At 43.4% G+C, this 18,798-nt stretch overlaps 1 protein-coding gene across 1 annotated transcript in view; it reads right to left on the reverse strand.

The window, feature by feature from the left end:
• The window catches only part of LOC126259215 (probable cytochrome P450 12a5, mitochondrial), a 219,296-nt gene that overhangs the window by 105,852 nt on the left and 94,646 nt on the right, over positions 1 to 18,798 (reverse strand). The window contains exons 8-9 of the mRNA XM_049955814.1: positions 14,728 to 14,929; positions 9,125 to 9,287 (exon numbers count right to left, since the gene is read on the reverse strand). Coding sequence (XP_049811771.1) covers positions 9,125 to 9,287; positions 14,728 to 14,929 — 365 coding nt within the window. The remainder of the gene's footprint in view (positions 1 to 9,124; positions 9,288 to 14,727; positions 14,930 to 18,798) is intronic.

Here is an 18,798-nt window from a genome sequence, read left to right on the forward strand (position 1 = left end):
AAAGTTCCATCGTTGAACGGGTCTCCAAGTAGCCGAACATAACCATTTCCGGTCAATGATGGGTTCAGTTTGACTAGAGGGTCCAGTATATTCCATGTGAACACAGCCCACACCGTTATGGAGCCACCACCAGCTTGCACAGTTCGTTGTTGAGAACTTGGTTCCATGGCTTCGTGCTTTCTGCACCACACTCGAATCCTACCTTAAGCTCTTACCAACTGATATTGGGACTCATGTGACCAGGCTACGGTTTTCTAGTAGTCTAGCGTCCAGCCGATATGGTCACGAGTAAAAAACAGGCGCTGCAGTTGTGTGCTGTTAGCAAAGGCACTCGTGTCGGTCGTCTAACGCCATAGCCCATTAACGTCCTAAGGGACATGTTCGTCGTACGTCCCACATTGATTTCTGCGGCTATTTCAGGCACCGTTGCTTGTCTGTTAGGACTGACAACTCTACGCAAACGCCGCTGATCTCCATCATTAAGTGAATGCTTTCGGCCACTGTGTTGTCCGTGGTGAGAGAAAATGTTTCAAATTGGTATTCGAGGCACACTTTCGACACTGCAAATCTCGGAATATTGAATTATCTAAGGATTTCAGAAGTGGAATGTCTCATGTGTCTAGCTACACCTACCATTCAGCATTTAGAGTCTGGTAATTGCCGTCGTGCGCCCATAATCATGCCAGAAACCTTTCGACATGTACCACTTGAGTGCAAATAACAGCTCTACCAATGCACTGCATTTTTATACGTTGTGTATGGGATACTCCTGTCGTATGTGTATATGCATGTCGCTATCGCACGGCTTATGTCACCGCAGCGTATGTTTCAAAATCGTAGTGGCACTGCTATGGCTTCGCTTGATGATGCAGCGAAGACAGGCACATCGAAAGTGGTCTACTAAATGACAACACTGGGCACAGGAGTCTCTCTTTCAGGCGAATTGAGATTCGGCGTCCAGCATCACGATGAACGTATTCGCGCGTAGAGCAGCTGAGGAGAGCATACATTTTCTGAGAGCATTATTTATTATTCTATTAGGTCAGCGCGTGACGTCATCGTGTAGACTGCCACAGAGCACGCAACACTGTGTAATCGGCGCAGCAGACTATTACATTCTCAACCAGGTAAAGCCCGTGTCTATGGTCTATTTAGTATCATGCGTGACATTGTTTTTAACAAGGTAATGCAACACGAAATTATTTCCGTCCTGTCCCAGTCCATCTCAGTACAGTGCGTGTTCATCGGATATCAAGGTCAGCAGGTAGTTGAGATCCCTCAAACACTTAACACATTAGGCGTTGGGTTTCCGGTGGAATGGTACTCAACCATTTGTGAGCCGCGAGGATACAGGGAAGTCCACGCGACGTCTGTCTTCAGCCTTATTTGATCGAGTCTTACGGAGCAGTTTTAAATTTTGAATATTGTAACACGTATGCTTCGCCAATTTTTACTGCTGGGAGGTTACAATATATAAGAAACTATCAGCCTCGATTGCGGTAATGAAACCAACCTTTACCTAGGTTGCAGTCCAAGTAATTGAGCCTTCTTCAGAAGATGTCTACGAGGGCATGGTCTAGAAATAAAACTAAAACAGCCTGAATAGGCCTATTCAGGCTGTTTTAGTTTTATTTCTAGACCATTACCTCGTCGACAGGTTATAGAATCAGGTTTATCTTCTGAAGAAGGCTCAATTACTTGGGCTTAAACCTAGGTAAATGTTCGTTTCATTACCGCAATCGAGGCTAATAATTTCTTATATATTAGATTAACACGATTGCTGTTTGGGCTGCAATGTTGAAAGTATTTAAATTTTGACTCAAATACAGGATCGTCTATGTCATCGCTATCGACTCCAATTTCCTCTTCTAACACATCAGACAAGTCCTCCCAATCATAGAGACCTTCGCTGTTTTCTTCCCACTCTCTGCTCTTGTTTCGGCTTTTAACTGTAGAATCCCCCTTGCAATTACATGTTACCACCCTTGCTTCTAATTTCACCAAAGGCAGTTTGGCTTTTTTATATGCTGAGTCACTCCCACGTAATGACCATTCCTTTTTCAATATCTTCACACATTTGCCGGCCGTTGTGGCCGAGCGGTTCTAGGCGCTTCAGTCTGGAACCGCGCGACTGCTACGGTCGCAGGTTCGGATCCTGCCTCGGGCATGGATGTGTGATGTCCTTAGGTTAGATAGGTTTAAGTAGTTCTAAGTTCTAGGGCACTGATGACTTCAGATGTTTAGTCCCATAGTGCTCAGAGCCATTTGAACCATTTGAACCACACCTTTCATGTAGCCATTTCGCCTCGGCTGTCCAGAATTTCCTATTTATTTCATTCCTAAGAAATTTACATATGTATTTATACACTGATGGTCCAGAACATTATGACCACCGATGTACACCCATCCATGAGATGGCAGTGTCACCTGGAGAAGAACTACTACTAGTCAGACACAAGCACTGTCTGACGGTGAGCTTGATGTCCGTGTGTAGAATGGGGAAGGCGCGCAATCTATCTGCCAAGGGGAGGCCACGACGCAGAGATCATAGATTTACTTAGACTTTATACACCCTTAGTATGCCATTTAAACAACTTACTGTGCACGTAGTAGTGTGCACTACTCTGGCAATTCTGAGGAAATCACACGAGAAGTTTCACCCGTCTATTATGTACTGATGTGCCTGTGCGTAGGTGACAGTTGTAAGAGTCCTTGGTGGTCAAGTGATGCCGGCACGATAGCTTAGCGTGCTCGGTCAGAGCTGGTTGGCCTCTGTAATAAATAACTGAGTGGAAGGACCAACTAACGAATTTTAATGGATGTCATGTAATGTCCGCAACGTCCAAACACAACGATCAGTAACGAAAACAAAAAATGTGGTTAGCGTTCCAGCTTCATAAGACAAACGCGTATGAAGCGGCAATTAGTCTCCTGCTCTAACTTAATTATTAATCTGCATTGTTTTCATCGACTTGTCATATAGTTTAATTTATATGACATTTGATAGGTAATATAAATTAGAAAAACCATGTGTACTTGCATAACTTTTAATGAATTTCATGTTATTTGACTACTTACTGTTTTAATTAAATTTAATCATTAGAACAAACGCATTTATAATCATCGACAAGTAAATGAAGAAACGCATAGATTCCCTGAAAACGAATGCCTGTCGCGATTTTGGGAAATCCCTTACACAAGCAATCTGGTAAGGTACCCGAAACTACTTTGCACCTCGACGCTTCGAACTGCAGATTCAGATGGTGCAAATGGCTCTAAGCAGTGTGAGACTTAACATCTGAGGTCATCAGTCCCCTAAACTTAGAACTATTTAAACCTTACTAACCTAAGGACATCACATACATCCATGCCCGAGGCCGGATTCGAACCTGCAACCGTAGCAGCAGCGCGGTTCCGGACTGAAGCGCCTAGAACGGCTCGGCCACAGCGGCCGGTCGAGCTGCAGACAGAGATGCAGGTACTATTGGCAGTTAACCTGCCTTCCGGTGAGATTTTGCTAATGTAGTAACAAGGATAAGTACAAGTACAAATGTTTTGAATCTCAAAGAGTTTACACTTATACTCCAAAAATCAAGGTTCGAGCAGGAGCATCTTACGAAGCGGGAAGTTTAACCAACATGAACTCTACCGTCCGGCAGCTATGCACCGATACATCAGTTACGCAACAGACGCGCAAAACTTCTCTTGCGAGTTTCTCGGCATTGTCAGAGTAGTGCACCTTGCTACTTGCACACTATGTTGTTTTAATGGCCTGCTAAAGGTGTACAAGGTTTGAAGTAAATCCCAACGTCATGGACTTGTCTTGTGCGTTTGACCGAGAGCAAATTGTGATGGCCCGGAGGCTAAACACGAGCAATTCGGAAACTATACGACTTGTCGGGTATTCGAGAAGTGCTGTGGTGAGCGTCTTTAACACATGGTGAAACCAAGGCGAAACCACGTCCAGATGTCATGGTCTGGGCGGCCACACTTCATTACAGGTGTCGGACGTCGTAAGCTGGGCAAACTGGTAAAACAGGACAGACGGCGAACTGTGGCGGAACCAATATCAGACTTTAATGCTGGGCAGAGTAAAAGTGTGTCTGAACACTCCTAACGATAGGACCCGACAGCCGACGACCCATGCGTGTGCCAATGTTAACACCACTGCAGCTGGAACTACGACTGACCGTCGACACTGAACGTTGGCGGATTTAAATGATCTGATGAATACAGACACCTTCTTCATAAAGTCGATGTGAGGACGCGAATCCATCGTCTTCCAGGGGAACACCTGTACTGTGTGACGGAAACAAGCTGGCGGTGGCTCCGTTATGCTCTGGGGAACATTCACTGGGGCATCCATGGGTACAGTGTAGCTCGTGCAAGGCACCATGACGGTCAAGGAGTATCGTACACTGGTTGCAGACCATTTTCACCCCTTCATGAAGATCATGTTTCCCGGAAGTGACATTATTCAACAATAATGCGCCGTGTCACAATTCCAGGAGTGTGATGGAGTAGTTTCAGGAACGTAGTGGCGAGTTCCTATTGATATTCTGGCCCCTCATCTCGCCAGGTTGAACCTGGTGGAACACATCTGGGATGTGATTTAACGTGGCGTCAGAGCTCATCGTCCCCCTCCCCGGAATTTCCGGAAATTAGGTGAGTTGTGTATACAGATGAGGTGCCAGCGCCCTCTACGGACCTACCAAGGCCTCATTGCTTCCATGCCGCGACCCGTCGCAGCTGTTATCCGTGTCAAAGGTGGACACACCGGCTATTCGGTTGGTAGTCATTAAGTTCTAGCTGGGTTCTTATATATACAGGGTGTTACAAAAAGGTACGGCCAAACTTTCAGGAAACATTCCTCACGCACAAAGAAAGAAAGTATGTTATGTGGACATGTGTCCGGAAACGCTTACTTTCCATGTTAGAGCTCATTTTATTACTTCTCTTCAAATCACATTAATCATGTAATGGAAACACACAGCAACAGAACGTAGCAGCGTGACATCAAACACTTTGTTACAGGAAATGTTCAAAATGTCCTCCGTTTGCGAGGATACATGCATCCACCCTCCGTCGCATGGAATCCCTGATGCGCTGATGCAGCCCTAGAGAATGGCGTATTGTATCACAGCCGTCCACAATACGAGCTCGAAGAGTCTCTACATTTGGTACCGGAGTTGCGTAGACAAGAGCTGTCAAATGCCCCCATAACTGAAAGTCAAGAGGGTTGAGGTCAGGAGAGCGTGGAGGCCATGGAATTGGTCCACCTCTACCAATCCCTCGGTCACCGAATCTGTTGTTGAGAAGCGTACGAACACTTCGACTGAAATGTGCAGGAGCTCCATCGTGCATGAACCAAATGTTGTGTCGAACTTGTAAAGGCAAATGTTCTAGCAGCACAGGTAGAGTTTCCCGTATGAAATCATGAGAACGTGCTCCATTGAGCCTAGGAGGAATAACATGGGGCCCAATCAAGACATCACCAACAATGCCTGCCCAAACGTTCACAGACAATCTGTGTTGATGACCTTATTGCACAATTGCGTGCGGATTCTCGTCAGCCCACACATGTTGATTGTGAAAATTTACAATTTGATCACGTTGGAATGAAGCCTCATCCGTAAAGAGAAAATTTGTACTGAAATTAGGATTGACACATTGTTGGATGAACCATTCGCAGAAGTGTACCCGTGGAGGCCAATGAGCTGCTGATAGTGCCTGCAAACGCTGTAAATGGTACGGAAACAACTGGTTCTTCCGTAGCACTCTCCATACAGTGACGTGGTCAACGTTACCTTGTACAGCAGCAACTTCTCTGACGCTGACATTAGGGTTATCGTCAACTGCACGAAGAATTGCCTCGTCCATTGCAGGTGTCCTCATCGTTCTAGGTCTTCCCCAGTCGCGAGTCATAAGCTGGAATGTTCCGTGCTCCCTAAGACGCCGACCAATTGCTTCGAACGTCTTCCTGTCGGGACACCTTCGTTCTGGAAATCTGTCTCGATACAAACGTACCGCGCCACGGCTATTGCCCCGTGCTATTCCATACATCAAACGGGCATCTGCCAACTCCGCATTTGTAAACATTGCACTGACTGCAAAACCACGTTCGTGATGAACACTAGCCTGTTGATGCTACGTACTGATGTGCTTGATGCTAGTACTGTAGAGCAATGAGTCGCATGTCAACACACGCACCGAAGTCAACATTACCTTCCTTCAATTGGGCCAACTGCCGATGAATCGAGGAAGTACAGTACATACGGACGAAACTAAAGTGATCTCTAACATGGAAATTAAGCGTTTCCGGACACATGTCCACATAACATCTTTTCTTTATTTGTGTGTGAGGAATGTTTCCTGAAAGTTTGGCCGTACCTTTTTCTAACAGCCTGTATACAGGGTGAGTCACCTAACGTTACCACTGGATATATGTTGTAAACCACATCAAATACTGACGAACCGATTCCACAGACCGAACGTGAGGAGAGGGGCTAGTGTAATTGTTTAATACAAACCATACAAAAATGCACGGAAGTATGTTTTTTAATACAAACCTACGTTTTTTTAAATGGAACCACGTTAGTTTTGTTAGCACATCTGAACATATAAACAAATACGTAATCAGTGCCGTTTGTTGCATTGTAAAATGTTAATTACATCCGGAGATATTGTAACCTAAAGTTGACGCTTGAGTACCACTCCTCCGCTGTTCCATCGTGTGTATCGGAGAGCACTGCAACATACATCGCGTTTCTATAGAATGATATGCCAACGTTGCTCGCAAATGTCCCGCTGGAAACGCGTCGACGTATGTGGTATCAGCATGATTGTGCACCTGCACATTCGGCAATTAACACTAGGCTGACCCTTGACAGGATGTTCGACGGGCGTTTCATAGGACATGGGGGACGGATAAATTGGTCAGCCCGTTCTCCTGATCTTACACCTTTGGACTTCTTTCTGTGGGGTGCGTTAAAGGAGAATGTGTACCGTGATGTGCCTACATCCCCAGAGGATATGAAACAACGTATTGTGGCAGCCTGCGGCGACATTACACTAGATGTACTGCGGCGTGTACGACATTTATTACGCCAGAGATTGCAATTGTGTGCAGCAAATGATGGCCACCACATTGAAAATCTATTGGCCTGACATGTCGGGACACACTCTATTTCACTCCGTAATTGAAAACGGAAACCACGTGTGTACGTGTACCTCACCCCTCATGGTAATGTACACGTGCGTCAGTGAAAAAGTCCAATAAAAAGGTGTTAGCATGTGGACGTAATGTGCTGTTCCAGTCTCTTCTGTACCTAAGGTCCATCACCGTTCCCTTTGGATCCCTACGTAATTCGGTGCTCTCCGATACACACGATCGAACAGCGGAGGAGTGGTACTCAAGCGTCAAATTTAGGTTACAATATCTCCGGATGTAATTAACATTTTACAATGCAACAAACGGCACTGATTACGTATTTGTTTATATGTACAGATGTGCTAACAAAACTAACGTGGTTCCATTTTAAAAAAACGTAGGTTTGTGTTAAAAATCATACTTCCGTGCATTTTTATATGGTTTGTATTAACCAATTACACTAGCCCCTCTCCTCACGTTCGGTCTGTGGAATCGGTTCGTCAGTATTTGATGTGGTTTAAGAAATATATCCAGCGGTAACGTTAGGTGACTCACCCTGTATATTTCCGTATTCCGTGTGTTTCCCTGAACATTTCTGTACTTCCTTCTTTCGTCTATTAATTGAAGTATTTCATCTGCTACCCAAGGTGTCTTCGAAGTTACGTTCCTTGTACCCATTACTGTCTGTCCAGCATCTGTGATTGCTCTTTTTGGAGATGTCCACTCCTCTTTACAAGAGTTACTTAGTCAGGTGTTACTTATCGCGATGTCTACATCATTAGCGAACTTCAAATGCGTCTCGTCACTCCTCTGTACAACAGTATCCCATTTCCTTCCATACTGATTCTTTCGGACGATTGTCTTAACTTCTGTCTACTCTTCATCATTAATAAATTGTGATCTGTGTCTATATACGCATTTCGGTACCCATTACAACCCAATATCTGTTTTCGGAATCTCTGTTGGTCCATTGTGCAATCTAGCTGGAACCTCCACGTGTTTCTCGTTCACTCCCAAGTACGCCTCCTACTCTTGGGATTCTTGAGCAGAGTATTCGCTATTACCAAGTGAATTCGGTTAGTCTTTCTACTCTCTCATTCCTGCTGCGAAGCCATATTCTCCAGTAACTCTTTCTTTTATTCCTTCCCCTGCAACCTCGTTCCTCCTCCATGACTATTTGATTTTCATTTGCCTTTACATACTTAATTACCAGTTCAGTATCTTCATATACTTTAGCTCTTCAGCTGCTGCTTACGACGTCGGCTTATATACCTGAACTATCGCTGTTGGTGTTTGTTTGCTGTCGAATCTAATAACAACCCTATCACTGAAGTGTTCACAGGAGCTCACTTTCTTAATGAGTCCTACCACAGTTATACCACTTTCTACTGTTGTTGATATTAACGTATATCCGTCTGACCAGAAATCCCTGTCTTCTTTCCATTTCACTTCACTGATCTCAATTACATCTATAATGAGCCTTTGCATTTCCCTTTTCGAATTTTGTAACTCTCTTTCTCTGTTAACAACTCTGACCGAAAGGAGTGGTGCAGGGAAGAAGGCAGAGACGACGAGCGAGTCAAGCTGGCATAAAATACGAGAACATAAAGAGACTGCCGGCCGCAGTGGCCGAGCGGTTATAGGCGCTTCAGTCTGGAACCGCGCGACCGCTACGGTCGCAGGTTTGAATCCTGCCTCGGGCATGGATGTGTGTGATGTCCTTAGGTTAGTTAGCTTCAAGTACTTCTAGGTTCTAGGGGACTGATGACCTCATAGTGCTCAGAGCCATTTGAACCATAAAGAGAATAGCATCGAGATGGGAGTAAGTATGAACGAGCCCACCAACTTTCGGTGTCAGGAGACAAAGCCTTTGGAAGGCACCTGTACTTGATATCCTCTCCACGCTCACACCCCTATCCTGACTCACATGAATTACAACTAGCAATCACGCACACATGCACACTAACCACCCACCGTGTCGACGCCGGCGAACATCATGTCCAGTGCCATGACACATGCGACTCCAGGGTCATCGTTCTGGAGCAATAGTCTTTCCAGCACGCTCGACTCGCCCGTGCAGTTCTTGCCCTTTGTCTTGATGCGGTCCATGGCGGCGTTTATATGTCTCATCGATGTCCTGAAAGATTTCAATAGTTTAGCATTGCTTGTGAGTACCTGGGTCTACTGTTTATACTCTTGTCCATTTCCAGCGTACAACATCACGTATAATTTTTGTGATTTGGCGAAGTTTGATAATGGGTGTTAATGATCGGTTGCAGCTTTTAAAGCTTAGCAGAACTGAGTCACCCAGCCACATGCAGCCTGACATCCACTTCTGATAAATATTCAGCTCCAGAGGACGCAAACTTCTCTGCAGTGCAAGTATCATTTCATCCCAGTTTCATTTTCCATTTACTTCTTTATCATATAATACTGTGTTCTACGCGTAATCCCGACCGTGCTAAATCCGGCACAAGTGAAGTGTTTTGCATGCGGTGAAATGATTTTGACTATTTTAGCTAGTTGATGAACTCCACTTTAATGATGATATATTTAATTCTAAAACTGGGGTTCTCCCTTGAGCAAACACAAATACTTTTTTAACACCCACAAAAATTTTGGTGCAGCTTTACTATTGTCGGACAGAAGCCTGTCCCGATAATAAAATATTTAAAAACAAACACGGACGAAAAGTAAGCTTCAACCACAAAATGGATTAGTGACTGAACTTTACAGACGGCAACAACCAGGCAACTATATTATTACAAATTTCATCCTACACCCACATAGCATTATAAGATTTCTTTGACGTATTGCCGAGATAACTTCACATCTATCGATTTAGTTGCTTTACGAATGACATGTCGAGCTCTGTGTATTAGAAAACATTGGATCCAGTAAAAAATTTGGTAAATCTAGTACTCGATAAGCTCATTTTTCGTTCTTTACGTGACACTGCGGAACTCTATCGAACGACTCCTGAAAGTCAAGAAACACGATACCCACCTGGTCGAATAGTTTTCTTCATCGATCTTCATCTCTTGGACGAACAGAGCAAGCTGAGTTCCACAAGATTTGTGTTTGATGAACCCAAACTAATTTTTAAAGACGAGATTTCCGTACTTTAAAAACGCTGTCTTGACATCAGCGATGCTGACCGGTAATTATGTGCATCTTCCCGTCGGTCCCTGTAGTAAGCGGGAAAGACCTGCGCTTTTTTTCTTATCACTTGGTACCCTTTGTTTCTCCACTATCTTACGTCACATGGTGTAGAATCTTACACGTACCTCCGGCAAAGATTCTTTACGAGTATTAAGCGGTTTTAGTTCATTGTCGAGTCAGCGATAACCTATCTCAAGGTCTGGATATTCGTAGCTTGTGTGAAACAATTCCAGTTGACCGAATCCAGCAATTCAGCTTTCTCTCTGTCATCTTGAGTTTCGTTGGAACCATCAGGCACTTTAATGGTAGGTCTGATGTTCGCTTCAGCTGTCGCTCGGTACTTCCGATCTGAGCAGTCATTTGTCAGTCACAGTTGACAGATGCTTGCCGAGACTGAAGCCTCGCTCACAGCAGCCGCTGCATTCCCTAATGCTTGCTGACGACTCCCACACCAAGACGGCGCTGCCTAATGACTGATCCCCACCTGTACTCATATGAATCTACGTTGATACTCTACAATTCACATCTAAGTGTTCATCTAACCACCTTTACAATGATGCGAGCTCTGGTTTCTCTTATTTTATGATGTCGGCGCCAACAAAATATTTTCGCATTTAGAGAATAAAGATGGCGATTGAAATTTCGTGAGATCCCGCGGCAAGGAAAAAGGCCTCTGTTTCGATGATGTTCACCCCAATTCTTGTGACAATCTCTCCCGTATTTCTCGATAGTAAAACGTGCTGCTCTTCCTTGAAATTTGTTGACGTCCTCCGTTAATCCTATCTGGTAAGGATCCCACACCGTGCAGCAGGGCTGGTCTCTGATTCGCCTTCCCCAGAATAATTTCTATGTGTTCTTTGCAATTCAGATATTCGAAATGTATTTCCTAGGTATTTAGTTCAATTTAAGGCCCTCAGATGTGAATGATTTATCGTGTAATCGACGTTTAGCAGATTCCTTTTGACACTCATGTGGATGATCTCACTATTTTCATTATTAAGAGTCAATTGCCAATTATCGCACCGTAGAGATGACTTTAATAGGCGATAAACGACACAATCATCTACAAACAACCTAAGACGTTTGCTCAGACTCTCTGCTCAATCGTTTATATGGATAGGGAGCAGCAGAGGACCCATAAAACTACCTTGGGGAACACCATAGATTACTCTTGGACTTCCCATCAATTACTACGAACTGTGACCTCTCTGACTGTAAATCATGTATCCAGTCACATTATTGAGACGACATTTCATAAGAACGCAATTTCACTACAAGCCGCTTGTAAGGTACATTGTCAAAAGCCTTCTGCAAATCTAGAAATACAGAATCAATTTGAAATCCCTTGTCAATACCACTGTGAGTAAGGAGCTACTTGCGTTTCACAACAGCGATGTTTTCTAAATCCGTGTTGACTGTGTGTCAATAGACCGTTCTCTTCGAGGTAATTCATAATCTTTGAACACAATATAAGTTCCAAAATGCTGCTGCATATCGACGTTAATGATATTGACATGTAATTTAATGGATTACGCCTACTGCCTTTCTTGAACGTTGGTGTCTCCTATGCAGCTTTCTAGTTTTTCTAGTTTTTGGATACGGATCTTTCGTCGAGCGAGCTGTTGTCGTTAAGTATGGAGCTATTGCATCACCATACGCTGAAAGGAACCTAACTGATACACAGTCTGGACCGGAAGCCTTGCTTTGATTAAGTGATTTAAGTTGCTTCACTGTTCCGAAGATATCTACTTCTAAGTTACTCATGTTGGCAGCTGTTCTTGATTCGGATTCTGGAATATTTACGTCGTTTTCTTTGCTGAAGCAATTTGGGTAGGCTCTGTTCAGTAACTCTGCTTTAGCAGCACTGTCATCGAGAGATATTTCCATTCCTATCACGCAGAACGCAATTTCACTACAGTGATTGTGTCTTGCCGCTGACATACTTTACATACGACCAGAATCCCTTTGGAATTTCTGCCAGGTTTCGAGACGAAGTTTCGTTGTGGAAGCTATTATAAGCATCTCGCATTGAAATCCATGATAAATTTCGAGTTTCTGTAAAAGATCACCAATCTTGGAGATGTTCCGACCGTTTAAATTTGGCATGCTCATTTCGCTGTTTGTACAACAGTGTTCTGACCTGTTTTGTGTACTAAGGGTGATCATCTACATTGTTTAATTGTTTGTTAATTTATTTGGTATAAACCTGTCTCTGAATTCAAGCCACATCTGATCTACACTTCTGTTATTAATTTAGAAGGAGTGGAGATTCTCTCTCAGGAAGGCATCAAGCGAATTTTTACCTGCTTTTCTGAATAGATGTATTTTTCTTATATTTTTGGATTTGAGAGTTACAATATTCAGTCTCGCTACGACATCCTTGGCTTCACTAATCCTTGTATCCGTTTTGATGCTCGTTATTAGCTCAGGATCGTTTGTTGCTAAGAGGTCAAGTGTGTTTACAGAACCGTTTACTATTCGAGTGGGCCCATGAACTAACTACTACAAATAATTTTCAGAGAATTCGTTTAGCGCAATTTCGGACAATGTTCTACACGTAATTCCGGATTTAAACATGACAATCACCACCAAGAGTAACTGCATGTGTCGGGTGCGTGTTTGAAATTTGACTCAGGTTCTCTTTGGATCTTTCAGCAATTGTACAGTCTGAGTTGGAAGATCGGTGAAAGGATCCAATTATTATTTTATTCAGGTTGCCAAAAAGTACTTCTACTCGTATCAACTCACAGGAACTATCTACTTCTATTTCGCTACAAGATAAACTACTTTTAATTGCAACAAATACGCCATCGCCAACTGTGTTTAACCTATCTTTTCTGAACACATTTTGGTCTTTCGCAAAAATTTCGACTGATCTTATCTCTGGCTTTAGCCACCTTTCAGTGCTTTCTATTAGCACTTGGAACTCTGGTACCTTCCCAACAAAGCTGCGAAATTTACAACTACTGTACCCATGGTTCCTGGATTTACTTTCTTCCTGTGTTCGACATGCATAGTTTGAACTGAAGCTGTTTTTATGTTTCTCAGAGACCCCGCAACCTATGAAACCACCCAGTCCACGTCACACAACCCCTGCTACCCGGAGAGCCACCTCCTGCGTGTAGAGGACTCCTGACCTATTTAGCGGAACACGAAACCCAGCCACCGTATGGCCCAAATCAAGGAATCTGCAACCTACACGGTCGCAGAACCGCCTGAACCACAGATTCGACGCTCCACTCGGCTTCGTAACAGAGGGCCTCAATCGGTTTTGTCGACTAAGCGGCAAATGGTGAGCTCCACTGACAGACTGGCAGCCTTTACGACTTCTGATAGCCGCTCGAAATCAGAGACAATCTCTTCAGATCCAAAGCGACACACATCATTGGTACCGACGTGTGCCACCATCTGCAGTTGACTGCACCCGGTTCTCTTCATGTCATCCAGAAGAACCCGATCCACGTCTGAATGACTCCACTCGGAATGCATATGGAGTGGACATTGGCTTTCTTCCCCTCCTTGACAGCCATGTCCAACAGGTGCCGCATTAACCCGCCTACCATTGGAGATCCCATCTATCAATAAACCTATCTGTATAACTATTTGTCAGTGTTCCATTTTTTCGAAGTAATAATCAGCAACCTGGAAAGTGACCCTGATATAGTTATTGATGAAACTGACGTATTATTGTTTCATTTTTTAATACTTTGTTCTCAGGGATAGATGTTAATTATTTCAGAAGTGTTACTGTAATCATTCTAGCAGTTGTTGGAAAAAGTATTTTCAGGAAACAAAAGTAATTTTTATGTTCTTCATGACATTCTTTTATCTGGTGCTTCCAATACTTCCTTTTGAGATTAATTTTAAATATTGCACTCATGTGCAGATGTTTAAAATAAATAAAGAAACTTAAGGTTGTCGTCAACCTGGTGTTTGGTATCAGCGTCACAATTGTAACTGGTATGACATTGTCTTGTCTTGAACTTTGAGCTGTCATATCATGGGCTCTGAACCACACTGAAACTTGGCTTTTTTCACTATCGCAAGTAATTTCCGGAGGTGGAAGGTCTGACTAAGGACCAAATGATTATAGGATACCAGACGCAACTTCCTGACAGATTAAAACTGTGTGCCGGACCGAGACTCAAACTCAGGACCTTTGCCTTCCAGGATACTAGATTTTCTATTTTGCAGTCCGATACTTACTCGTTGAGTCAGATACCAAAATTTACTAAAACCTCTATCACCAGATAATTAATTTCTAGTTTCAACATAAATGTAAATGAGTGGGAGTTCCACGTTAGTCAAGAAATTAAGTTTGTGAATAACATGTATTGTTCAGCGGCAATTTTGTCAGCACAGTTGATAATAATTTTTTAAAAGTATTGATGGCCTCACAGTAGAGATGCACTCACACGTAGAAGAAGTCGAGGGCCTTGACGTAACGCCGCCACGTCGGCGTGCTGATGAGTTTCCAGGGCGACAGCCGGAACTCCAGCTTGAATGTGGCGTCCAAGATGACCTGGACCGCGTCGATCATCTTCTGGGGCTCGGAATCCCCCGGCAGGTTGGGCTCTAGACATCCTAGGCGTGAATCCAGAGCCACCAGCGACACAGCTGCACAGTGGGGGAGGGCCAGTGTCACAACACAGCGTTGGCATCACACCGCTACCGCACTTTCTGCCGTCGCCAGACTTTTTACATACTGGGTATAAAATCATCTGCTACAGTTCGTACTGCGAACGCTGACAGCACTATTGCCAGCCTTCACCTGCGGAGGTACCGAAGTGACATGAGTCTAAATATAAGTCTTCTACAATGACGGTAACAATGAGGCATTGCCATGAGATGCACATAAAATCACTTTGTGTGATAGTTTGCTATAGAAGACAGACTCAACGGCGCCAAAACCACATTAACTGCTCTTCTTTCGCCGAGGATATCCGGGGCCTCGAGTTTCGATTAGTAATGTGGAGATTTCAGTGGCTTCAGTTACTACTGACACTGGCCCCAGCATAACTAATAATTTAGCGGCATTCCGAAATAGTTTAATTTCAATATTTCATTTTGAAAAGATAAGACTAGTTTTCCTGTTAATTCCTTTATTTATCTCCATGACCATTTTCACAGCGTTTTAGCTACATCATCAGGTGCAATCTGTACAGAGTGATAGACAAAGACTCATATAAGGCAAGAAAACATATCTAGAATGAAAAGTGTATAAGGGATGAACGTACAAAACCAAGTCATGTTCCGATAGAGATAAGAATGGAATGATCCAGCTATCACCGTCAACAGTTCTATCACTAAGTAGCGGATGTCAGACACAAAATAAAATGGAACGCTCCGTTGATACCTAGAGAGGACAAAGCTGATCAAAGCAATTCCTAATGAGAGACTGCCACGTAGGTAACATACTAATAAATCCCACTCACAATGAGTAACAGTATCTGGTGATCAAGTGGGGTCCCCATATACCGAGACAACGATCATAGCACAGACCGTAAATGATCATCTACGGGATAATCTGAAATTTTAACAACTATCGGTGCCTCATTTGCCTAAGACGGATTCAAAAACATACTGATAAAGGCCCAGTCAGTCAGTTCCTCAGAAAGACCAGTACAAATTATTTTAAAGCTTAGTACGAAACTGACATGAAATGAAATGGCGCTGAATATCGTTTCTTACCTAAACAGCTCAATCTGCAGAAAGCAACGCACTGAGAAGCCAGATGACAAGAGGTTGAACTTACCCACAGCAAGCGCGTGCTTGATGGTGTACTAATAGGCGGTGCGTCAAACCGCAACTGCGAAAATGCCAGATAGCGACTTGGAGAGAGGTTTCATGTGGAGGGCACATGCGCACCCGCAGATAACTGAACAAGTAGAATGGTACCTGAGCTGATGGGAAGGCTGGAGAATGAATTACGATGTATTAAAACGAATGTGAGTTCGTAAAAACTGTTATTGGTGCCAAAGTTGTCCACCGAAAAGCAAAGCAAGGTTCCAAAGTAGATTCAAGACAGCAGGAATTAAAAGTTCTTAAATATGACATACAATGATAATTTACAAAAAGACTTAATAAAAGCCAGGACCTAGGCTAACGTGATGCGCTGTACAGGAATCGTGCTTGATTTAAAATTCAGTAAAAAGGACGAAAAACTCATTGCTACTAACAGTATGAGTGTGCTGTCAGGTGCGAACTTAAGGGCGATTTCTAATTTCCCACATTAAGGTTCTCTTTGAATCTTACTTCAAAACTTCTACCCTTCTCGTCGGTATGTCTCATTGGGCAGCCATCGCGCCAGATACAATATAGGACAGTTGTTTTAATCTTGGCTTCCACACCTGGACCACGCTTGTGAGAATAAGGTAAGCTGGTTTAATGTTACTGGGGTGCAGTCGTCTACCGAAGTGTTCGGAAATTCTGCCAAGGTAAGGTATTCTGTGACACTGATGCTTGCCACACGTATCCTGATTTGCATTTTTAAGTTTTATGGTGTGTTGTACATCACACGGCAAGGAATGTTTAAGAATAATGCCATTTTGCCTTCTTCAGCCTCTTGCCATCTGGTTTCGCAATGCGTTACTTTCTGCCAATTGAACTGTTAATGTACGACACGATATTCAGCCCCGTTTCACTTCATGCCAGTCTCGTGCTAAGCTCTTAAATAGTTTTATACTGAATGTTTTGGGGATTACTGCAATTCAAGATTGAATAACTACGTCTTTACCAGTATGTTTTTCAATCCATTTTAGGCAAATAAGGGAGCAGTAGCTGCTCAAATTTCACATTATCCCGAAGATGATTATTTACGGTCAATGATGTGATCACAGGTTCGGTATACGGGGACCCCGCTACCTCACCATATACTGTTACTCATGGTGGGTGGATTTCATGCGAATTTTTCCTACCTGACAGTCTCCTATTACGAAATCCTTTTAGTAGCTTTCGTCCTTTCTAGGTATCACTGGAGCGTTCGGTGTTATTTTATACTTGACGTCCGCTATTTATCTAAAAATTTGCCAACGATAAACGCTTGGTCATGCCATTCTCTTTTCTCAAATGGTTCAAATGGCTCTGAGCACTATGGGACTTAACATCTATGGTCATCAGTCCCCTAGAACTTAGAACTACTTAAACCTAACTAACCTATGGACAGCACACAACACCCAGCCATCACGAGGCAGAGAAAATCCCTGACCCCGCCGGGAATCGAACCCGGGAACCCGGGCGTGGGAAGCGAGAACGCTGCTACCGCACGACCTCTCTTTTCTCGATCGGTACATGACTTGATCTTGTGAGCATATTCATTTTCATTTTAGTTATATTTTCTTGCTTACATCAGTCTTTGCCTATCACTTGGTACAGATCTCATTTTGATGATGAAGCTAAAATGCTGTGAAACCATCCGTACCTGTAAATAAAGGACTTGCATCTAAAGCGGTCTTGTCTTTTCAGAATGATACGTCCATGCTGTGGCTGCGCTGACTTCAAAGTCTGCTGCGTAAATCTTTCTATTTAGTAACTGTAATCTGACAAGTTGTAAATCATAAGAATGTTGAATCGAAGATAGAGTATTTGAACGAAAATCTTTGTAAGCAATTAATACACCGACGGAAAGGTAAAGGTTAAAACATGAACATTTTGATCAAACGAAGTATAATATACACCATGTTTGCAGTGATCAGTATTTGTTGCTTATACTAGCTTACTTTCAGCACCTTCGGCACATGAAAAGGCATTCATGCAGATGAAAAACAGTGCGAGTACATAATGGTTACTGTAAGAAAATGAAACGCCTACAGCCATCCTTATGATCTTGTTTATTGCGTAGCTATCAGTTTCGCCGCTTCGGTGCTCCTTGCTTGATGCTGGAGGGGTTATCATGGACCATATATAAGCTGCATCAGTGGCCAACATAACTGGTTTACGCAGACTATATGTAACCGTGATGCCAACACGCCAATCATCAACTGCAAACTGATTGGAGTTGCAAGAAAGTTTCTCTAGTTAGTTGGTAGTGAAAGGCCGTGATCCCCAAGACCTCCAGGCAAAAGCATGGACATACAAAAAAATAATGGTTCAGGTGAATATCGCAACGTAGTAATCCTAGAGAACGTGCAAGTGCAGCTTTCGGCATGTTTCTAACTTTGAGAAAATTGTAGTCATTGGCACGAGGAAGACGGGAACATACCGACAGAGCGCACAGAGTGTTGGCTGTATCGTAATGACTGCAGAACGAGTGATAAAGAGGTTGACTCCGGACAACAGAGTTGCAAGAAATGTAGAGTTGGTTGCTTTCAGAAGGATTACACCCCAAAAGATGTTATATTTGTCGACTCACTCTTATAAATAGACGGAAGAAAACTAATTAAACCCTCCCAGAGGTTACAGGCAGTGTGTCAACACGAATCAAAGGGAAAAAAATGACTGAAAGCTTCGCTGAGATCTCATTATGTCATTTTGGCACAGTGAACTAG

This window comes from Schistocerca nitens, chromosome 5, assembly GCF_023898315.1.
Source record: "Schistocerca nitens isolate TAMUIC-IGC-003100 chromosome 5, iqSchNite1.1, whole genome shotgun sequence".
Classification (NCBI taxonomy): domain Eukaryota; kingdom Metazoa; phylum Arthropoda; class Insecta; order Orthoptera; family Acrididae; genus Schistocerca; species Schistocerca nitens.